The sequence below is a fragment of the Stylophora pistillata genome, chromosome 4 (genome assembly GCF_964205215.1).
Source record: "Stylophora pistillata chromosome 4, jaStyPist1.2, whole genome shotgun sequence".
NCBI lineage: Eukaryota > Metazoa > Cnidaria > Anthozoa > Scleractinia > Pocilloporidae > Stylophora > Stylophora pistillata.
Genome location: NC_142522.1, coordinates 23,291,450 through 23,301,232, shown reverse-complemented (window position 1 = coordinate 23,301,232; position 9,783 = coordinate 23,291,450). Strand labels below are relative to the sequence as shown.

The 9,783-nt window shown below is 37.7% G+C and overlaps 1 protein-coding gene and 1 pseudogene across 2 annotated transcripts; both read right to left on the bottom strand.

The window, feature by feature from the left end:
* Positions 1-3,193: 3,193 nt before the first annotated feature.
* On the bottom strand, positions 3,194-4,058 carry LOC148732927 (uncharacterized). The gene is given in 2 exon segments (XM_088758504.1): positions 3,194-3,685; positions 3,687-4,058. Coding segments are annotated over 2 exon segments (768 nt in total). The 3' UTR covers positions 3,194-3,289.
* Positions 3,194-8,396, bottom strand: LOC148732926 (uncharacterized; annotated as a pseudogene). The gene is made up of 5 exons (XR_016000358.1): positions 8,190-8,396; positions 7,887-8,019; positions 7,315-7,362; positions 6,768-7,013; positions 3,194-6,262 (listed from the first exon to the last, which is right to left on the bottom strand). The product of XR_016000358.1 is annotated as an uncharacterized LOC148732926 (transcript).
* Between the last annotated feature and the right edge of the window lie 1,387 nt (positions 8,397-9,783).

Below are 9,783 nucleotides of genomic sequence, written 5' to 3'. Positions count from 1 at the left end.
AATTCTGCCTCCTCATGGGAGTTAAGAAACAATGAAATTATAGTGTTTTTCACGTTATCTTCTTTATGTCCGTTAAAGAAATCTCGAACATTGTTTATATATGTTTAGTTTATTTCATTAGTATTTTTCTACCAAGCGTTAATGATTCCGCTGGTTCCAGAGGTTCCCCCATTTACACGTGTGACTTTGAGGAGGAACTGAGGTCCGGCGCGGACAGCGATGCTCATAGCGAACTTTCAACTTCAACAAGTGCTACGCACGATAACAGCGACGAGAGTGATTTCGGTGCAGGACCTTTGGCACCAAATAAAGGTGGAAGAAAGAAACCTAAAGCGAAAAGCCAACAGAGAGCGGGGAATGTTAATCGTCGCGCAAAAAAGTCGAGGGAGCCGAAAGTCGTTCCCGGCACTAGTGAAGCACGACCAGTAATTCCAACAAAAACAAAAACACCAAAAAGTATCAAGCAAATCGCGGCGGGAATCGAAAAAAGAAAGCAACAAAGACGCTGACAAAAAAGGAACTAGACGAAGTTATAATGAAACTAGAGGGTAAACGTCCCATGAGCTGGAATTTCTTATTGGAACAGCTTTGTAAACAACCAGTTATGAAACAATTGGAAACCTATTGTTACGTGTTCGAATGTTTTGAGGAAAGTTTGTTCGGCACTAAACTGAACGCAGGGTTGTCGGAACAACAACAAGAAGATTTATTCGAAAATGAACGTAATTTCCACAAGTTAAACTCTAAGCAACTCGTACTCGACAAACTTACACGGCCTCCGCCAACTTGAATAAATACAGCTCTTGTCACGCTTGACTAAACACGGCTAACTCCAACTCTGTTCGCTTGTGAAAGATTAGTTAAAAACTTCGCTAGGACTCGTCTACTTATATACTCTTACAATAGGCTTCTAGAATTCTCTAAATTAGTAATAGTTCTAATTATAGAAGGATTACAAAATACACCGATTTAGAAACGCTCACGTACGAACCTAAAAATAAACAAACAACGAACTCTCGCGAAGCCTCTAGAATGTAGCGCTAGTCACGCAATACTATTTTTCGTAACACCTATCGAGAGCTTATTGAGGAAATACTCGAGGCTCGCTACAACGAGCTGCGAAATCTGGTGAATCACATGTTTTCGGTTTGCATGGAACATGTATCTGCAGTTGCAGAGGAAGAAAGGAAAGACCGCAAACTTCATTTGACATTGCGCTGGATGAACACTCTAACAAGCTATTTGGAAGGTTCATCAAAAAATTCAGAGGTATGTGCTCCAGTGTTTACCGACTCGTCCATTAACCATTCATCCGCTACAATTCGGGCCGTGACAGGAATTGCGCACTCTGTTGTTTACGACTTCACCCAGTCCGAATCGTACAATCTTGCTAAGCCTGTAGATCATGTTCAGCAGAGCATTTTGCCAGAGGATGATGTTAATTTGTACAGAATGTCAGGGGCAGCTCTCTGTCAAATGATTAAACTAAGAAAAGATACCCTGTCAGAAAAGAAAGGCAAGAGAAAGGTCACTTCGCAAAGCAGGATTAACATGGAGCTTGAACTGGATATTTTGGAGAAACTTAAAGAATCTGACAAAAACAGTCTTTCTCAGGCTCTAAAACTGCTTGATGAGGGTAATTTGACTTTTGTGAAAAAGGATTTTCTTAACTTTGTTAGGGATGCTGATTTGACAATCAGAGAAAACGTGAATGAGAGGAAACTAAACAAGCACAAAAAGAATTTTTTGGAAGTAGTTCACTTTAATGTGTATAATGATGAGCAATTGTTTAAATCTTGCAAATGGTCAATAGGAAAATGTGGAGCATTAAGGACAACTTATCCTTTTTCTGTAATTAATAAGATATACCGTGATATACTTCACAAACTATGTAACACAAGAACAAAAGAGTTCTTCAGAGGAAAATTGGAGAAGGAGTTGGTGGACAGAAGACATGTTATTTGGCACGTTTATCAATTATCCTATGATTTCCAGAACATTCTTGATTAGTCCTTTAGGAAAGTTCTAGTGGTTTCGACCATAGTTAATAGAGGGGACTGGTTATGAAGGCCGGCATACATCAGAGAGCTAGGTTATTGTTCGAGTTTATCGAAGCCAACCAAGCGTGACCGTGCACACACATTCAAGATGGCTGGGAGCTAGAAGACTTGTGTACGTGGTTCGATCTGTTTCTAAAGCGTCATGATGTAGATCTGTCCACCGGGACAGTTTATTTAAGTATCTAAACTCGAAATTACAATGCCTGGCGACAATTGTGCCGTGTTTGGTTGCGGTACATGTCGTAGAACGAAAGGAATCGGCATATTTAAGTTGCCCTCCCTGCGAAATGCCGAGTAAGAAAAATGGCGCAAAGAGTGGCTGAATCAGCTGACCAAAACAAGAATTATCGACAAAGATTTCCAAAGTCAAATCGATAAAGGAAATGTATTTACATGTAAGAAGCATTTCGATCCAAAGAATATCGAAACGTCTAAGTATTCGAGTAATTTTTGTACTTTCAATTCTGTTCGGCCAGCTCACAAACCTACATGCTTACTGCAGTACCAACAGCAGTTGTCGTGCTTATTCTTATTAATATTGCTTTTCTTTTTTAACTAGTCAACCAGCAGCAATGGTCGAAACCAAAACATTAAATTCTATTTACAATATTTTTTGTGACTATCATTATTGAGTCTATGATTGAAGTTGTCATGTATTTGCCATTGTTTGTGTGCTGATTTTCACAAGTTTAATTCTCGTAATAAATTCCTATTTCGCTATTTACAATTTACTGATTACTTTTTATTGTTTTTGAGCAGGACATTGTTTCCAAAAATAGATGCAATTTATTCACAAATTCCACTTTTGGAGAGTGAGTGCACCTAATCCATGAAACATTTGTTAACAGTTACAAAATATCAATCAAATGGTACCAGGAGAAGATCAAGAGATAACTCTTAGTCCAATGACTATATTTGATGGATGATTTTTGTGCTCACTCTATTGTATTAAGTAAACTATACTTGTTACCATTTCAATTAGCTGAAAGTAATTATAAACCGTGACAAGTATTTATTTGATTCCAGAGAGATGAGGAACATGGGTTTCATGCATACAGTCAGTAACAGCCTTTAAATGTAATGATAAAATGTTAATTTTGTATAACATCAATAACAATGTTTCTTGGGAAAAGTATAAGCCAGGTAACTTTTAATGCTCATTAAAATCCTCTGAGTCAATCAATATGATTTTAGCAATATGGTGAAAAGTCATTAAAATTTATATTGGACTAGGACTGCCTGTCATTTTCAGATTCTTTACAAGCTCTGCTTATGTTCTTACGTAGCGCTTTGGATTTCAACTGCTTTGCTTGTACCTTATGCTTCTGTGTGATATCCCTTGCGAAAGAAAAGGAGCGGACTCTTACATACAGTTGAATGATGTTATGTAGTACATCTTTGGCAACAGTGCTTTCTGCTGTAAGTTCAGCATCAGACAAAATTAAATGATATGCAGAAACTACATCTATGTCAAGGGTAGATCTTGATATAATGTCAGTACAATCAAGCTTTCTTATGTCAGCCTTTGAAGTTATATCCCTAAAATAGAGCTCAGCTCTTTCAAAAATTGTTTGGGTATTCTTTGTTATTGTCCATAAGCCTCCACGATTTAAAGATGAAGTTTAATAGCCTCTGGCTATCTGGAACAGCCTGGTCATCTGACTTTCCAGCCTTAAGAATTGCTTGTTCAATTTCCGGTGATTTTTTACTATTTGCCAGTTTGTTATGAAGTTTACGTAGAACATATCCTCCTATGTACTGTAGTCCAGCTTCTTCTTCAGCTGAGAGTTTAGTTAATGGTGCACAAGTACAAATACTAGAGTCTTTGGCTTTCTCCTTGCTGCCAGCCAATATAAAATCTGCCATTTTGGTAGATAGCAATGTCGCTGTATCCCTAGACAACCCCTCAAAATAAATTACTGCATTTGAGACTACTGCAGAGTAGAAGGAAGTATAGAATCGTTCCGCGTTGCCAGACTTGACCAAGCGACCATACATGTTTTTGATTTCGCTTATACCTCCATTTGCTGGATTTGTTTGGTAGGTATTTATTTCCTCTCTAATCGAACTTGGATACAATTTCTTTCCAACTATTTTGGCTTTTGCTTTGTGGATGATTTCACAATAAATCTTGAAGGTGAACTGCTCTCTTTCCCTTGGCTTTTCGGACGAATCTGCACCATTTTGGTCTTTGTGCTTCGCTGTTTTGTGTCTCTTTAACCCACTCTTGCTTTTGCACTTCTTGAAACACAGTTCGCATACTAGTTCATCGAATTCGACCTATTACAAATTGATATGATATTAAACAGATTACAGAATACCCGACACAAAAGCACGATAAACAGTTGAATTCGATCTTGTCTAACATACCGAAATAGCAATAGCAAAACAGTTGTTTTCTCTCGCTTTTTAAACTGATGAGGAAGGCTATAATACTTACATCGTCAGCAGCTTCTGTAAAGTATTCATCTAGCTCTTCTTCTTCTTCTTCTTCTAAAATGTTTAAAATGGCATCAAAATCGTCTCCGAAAATAAAATATTCACTACTATCCGCAATGTTGCCTTGTAATGCAAATCAAGGATGTGCACGTTCGCGTGACGTCACGGTACGTTTCAACCTCAGTAGCCGAACAATAGGCCGGCCCTTTCATGTATACCGGCCTTCATAACCAGTCCCCTCTATTAACTATGTTTCGACATGAGTAAGTGACGTCTATTTATAGAAACTCGAGTTGTTTACCGTAAATTCTGGAAAACTCTATGATGTAGTGTTACTAAAAATAGTCGTGTTGTAAATCTGTAGAATCTTCTAGAAAGATTGTAAGGAAATATATAAGAAGGTGCAGTAGGTTGTTGTGTTTTAGAGGAAAAAGAAGAGAAAAAGATAAAGGAAATAAAGGGGTTAGTGAAAACAATTCATTTTAAGGTTTATCACGAAACCAGTTGGCCAAATCTGGTAAAGTTGTTGAAGTTGGTCAGTCACTGAGAGACAAGCTAAAGACATTTAGTATTACTAAAAAAGGGTAGACTCTATTAATTTTCATTTAAGAAGTATGGAACTCGGAGACATTATGTGATCGCACAGGTCTGGACAAAACATACTTTAAGGTTAGAGAAATTTTGAGGGCTAAAGAAAACAAACATATAAGGGAAGCCTGGCCCTAATTTATAACCCCAAACACATCTACGCTCTTTACTTCAGTTTTTAAGGTAAGTATCTCTAGTAAAACTAAATTTTCTTTCAGTCAGTTCAGTTATGTGATGCTCCCGATATGCATGTGTGATATACATTGAGAAATTCCCTTCTTTAACACCTGTCACACTCTACCCAGCCACCAGAAGCTACAATTTCCCTGTATGAGCTGTGGCATACCTGTGAAAAAATTCTCTTTTTGCAAGCCAAGTCATACAGCAAAAATGTAATTGCTTGCAGGGAAAGCAATACATGACCCTTAAAAACTCTTACATGTTAAGTTTAATGTACTGTTATCGCCATTCACTAAAGTCAAAGAACTTGGATTAACTTTTATGGCAAAAGGCGTACGTGCAATCATAAGAAACAAATGTAAGAGTGCACAAGCCTAGATTTTCATTGAAGAATTTTTGCGTCACCCTTAGTACCAATTTACAATGTCACGACAGCTACCCTGTCCATGGGGTACATAGCCTACCATGGCTCCACGTTGTCCATGGGAATACGAATCTACAATTGCAATGGCTTCTGTCTCCCAAATTAGAACTGCCACAGTGCGGAGGCTAGAGATCATAACAGCCACTTGCTTCTGTTGCCGGCTTGCCCTTGCTTGCAAAGTGGTGATCAGAGGTGAAAAATCTCCTCATTGCAAATCAAACCCAATGGCTTGATCATAACTTGAAATATGAAAATCGTCTCCACAGCTCTCCACAGCATCTTCTATGTCAAGATTTCTAGCCTCTCCATCAAACAGCAGATCATGCAGAGCATTTCCTTCTAACATTGCTTCAGCCAGTACTTCAAACCACTGACTTGGCAGGGTGCTTGCAGTTAACTCTCGCAGACCATGTTTGCCAAACTGAAAGCCAAACAGCGACGCAATAAGAGTACATGCATTACTTCCTTGACGGCCACCAACAGTTGACTGGCTAAGATTACCAGATAGGGAAAACTGCTTTTAAACCAGTGATGCCAAAAGGATCGTACACCAGACGAACTGAGTAAGATGAAATAAGGACCAATAATCATAATTCCCTCCAACACTCATATACACATCATGTAGCCAAGGCAATTCCTCTGGACTCATAGCATAGCCCCTAATGGTCCCATTCATTGAATTCCAAACAATTTTTGACTGCACCTGTGTTTCAAGTAAATTAAATGCTTCCAGGTAAAATCAACTTAATTAATTATTGCCACGTTGTTGAAGTAACTGTTAAATTGCTTGCACTAAAGATGATTGCACTAAAGCAATGTCTTAATTTTTTGTTCTGTCCTGTGTTTAACTTTTGCCAATTTGGACATCCAGAAATTCATAGTTTTAATTTTCCGCACTTACTTGGCTGACCTTAACAAGTGTAAAGATTTTCTACTGTATAAAATTTTTCTTTAAATAAAGCCTGATATAATTATAAGAAAGAACAAAAGAAAAAGACCCAAAAATACACGAACCAGCAGCTATATTTGTTAATTTATTTATACTTATATTAAGACTTTATTATGGTTGCTTTTACTAGCCTTTGTCTCATCAAAAACGAGGACACCAATGCCCAATGGTCTTTTCTTTCCTGTATCAACCTGTATTTTGGTGAAATTTTCATATTCTTGCCTTTGATGAGCAATGTAGTCTTCATGGATCCCAGGCCCATCAGCATTTTTGCTAATGATACTTTGAAGATATTTGGTGCACGGTACTTGCAGGATGCCTAGGTCTCGAACAGCACGAAATGCTGCTGGACTTCTGGTATAGATAGCAAGAGCTATTAAATAAAAGAAGTGAAATTACACAAAATCATTTATGTACAGTACAGTAAATTGTATAAAACACAAATTATATGGTCTCCTTTTTCCTTTTACATGTAAATCAAGAAATAGACCACGAGTTTTTTTTCTGTGTTTATGACACATTGTCAAGAAGTTTTTTTTGGTTGTTTTTGTTCTGATATTTGGACTCTTGTATACAGGGCAACCCTATAATAATAAATTCATGCCTTTGATGCATGTTTCTAGCAAAAATTTCTCTGGAAAAACATATGAAAATTAATCAAATAAAAAACTTACCAACTCTTATCGTTGCAGACGACCACTTATTACTTTGCCTTCCAGTTTCTAGAAGAAAGAGAAAGAAATGACTCGATGGGGACTGACATAAACAGAAAAAAATTATTTATGCACATGGCTGACATGTAAATAACCGGATAGCGAACGAATATTATTTTCTTAAAATCGAAAAAGAACACTCTACTTTAGACAGATACATTTATTTATTGCCAACCTTCATTCATCGTACATAGTCTATATAGATATAGTTAAGGCAAAAGGAAACGCAGCGAGCTCTGATAAGCGTTTTTTAAGGTTCCGACCAATGATTTCAATTTAAAAGGGTGGCATAATGAGTATCACTTTACTTGTTAATCAACTGGCACCAAAGAGTATTTTTCACTGATTGTACATTTGTACATGTGCGTTAATTTGTCTTTCAAACTACCTGCTTTACTACCATACTTTGTTTTAAAATAGTATGAAAGAAATACGGCTCTTTGAGTATCATACTGTAACTCTGGTGAAATATGGTAATGAATGATGTTTACTTTGTGTTTTTGAATAAAGGAAACTTAAACTTCTTGACTTACCATTCTTGGCCTGGTCCTTGAAAAATGATTCCTTCTCCATCTGCCACATTTCACGGATAACCGCTCCAGTACCGGGCTTGTGATTGTCAGCCTCTTCCACTACTTTCGCTAAACCTTCTTGTCCTTCATTGCACTATTCAATTGACTGAACTAGTTTCATCAGCTCGCTATTCTGTTGTTGGTTGACTGTTACAGATGTTCTACTGATCATTCGCTCCGCGATTCTTATGAAATTCTTTCGCTCTTTTCGAACGTTCTCATGCCTCAATTTTTGGCTTCCGGGCTCAAGCAGGACAATCTAACTTTGGACGACGCCTGCTTTCTTTCAATGCGCTCTTCTTCTAGCAAGCTCGTTCTTCTGTCACGAACAACAAGCATTTGTCTCCTCGCAAGTCTACACTTGCTGAATATGTCGCACATTTCGTCGGCCAAATCCAGCTTCCTCGGTTTTTGCCACAACTTGCACTTTCTAGCACTTATGTGTCTCCAAGGCCAAAGCTCTTCTTTCATGATAGATGGGCACGTTCTTTATTGATAAGATCAGAACGATTCACGCTAAGCTTGATAAATTAACATCTTCAGCTTTATTAGAAGTTTTTGGCGATGATACTGAATCATGGTCTGGTGCTTTGATGGATCATTTTAAACCATTGTCAGAAGGAGATGTGCGTAAACTCATTAAAGGTTTTCCTAAGAAAAGTTGTATTTTGGATCCCATGCCAACGTCTATGGTGATTAACTGTATTGACGTGCTTCTTCCAGTTATTACTAAAGTCATTAATCTGTCCCTGGAGTCTGGTTCGTTCGCATTAAACTGGAAATGTGCACTGGTTAATCCGCTATTAAAGAAGACCGGTCTTGATCTGGTATTTAAGAACTATAGGCCAGTAAGTAATCTTTAGTATGTGTCAAAACTTACTGAAAGAGCTGTCTTCAATCAGTTGCATGAACATATGATGGCAAATAGCATTTATCCTCATTCCAGTCTGCATATAGAAAATACCACAGTACTGAGACTGCATTATTGATAGTAATGAATGATATTCTTTTAAAGATGAACTCCCAACATGTAACGTTATTGGTTCTATTGGATCTTAGCGCAGCATTTGACACAGTGTCCCACGATGTGTTGCTCGATCGTTTGCATAATGATGTTGGTTTACGTGGGAATGCTCTCAAATGGTTCCACTTCTATCTTTCTCAAAGAAGCCAGCGGGTCTCTATACATGGTACTCTGTCCAATTATTTTGAATTGGACTGTGGTGTTCCACAGGGCTCTTGCCTCGGACCTTTATTCTTCACAGTACATGCATCAAAGCTATTCGCTATCATAAAGAAACATCTTCCTAGAGTGCATTGCTTTGCTGATGATACGCAATTGTATCTTAGCTTCAAGTCTGATGATAAGTCTAGTCTTGATGAAGCTGTCAATGCTATGAATAGATGTATTTGTGATTTAAGAAATTGGATGATTAGGGATAGGCTAATGATTAATCACGATAAAACTGAGTTGATCTTAATAGGAACTAGACAACAATTAGGTAAGATCAACGATGAATGGAACACTTCCGTAGGTGATTGTGATATTTACCCTAGCTCCTGTGTTAGAAATCTCGGTGCATGGTTTGATAATAAGTTGTCCATGTCAACGCGCATTAATAAAATTTGTAATTCCGCGTTTTATCACTTACATAATATTAGGAGGATTAAGAATTATTTATCTAGCGATTCGTTATTAACGCTTATTCATGCTTTTATCACTAGTCTTTTAGACTATTGTAATGGACTTTTGTATGGCCTTCCTAAGTCGCAAATAGCCAAACTGCAACGTGTGCAGAATGCTGCGGCTAGACTTGTACTGAGTTTAAGTAAGTATTCGCACATTTCTCCTGCGCTT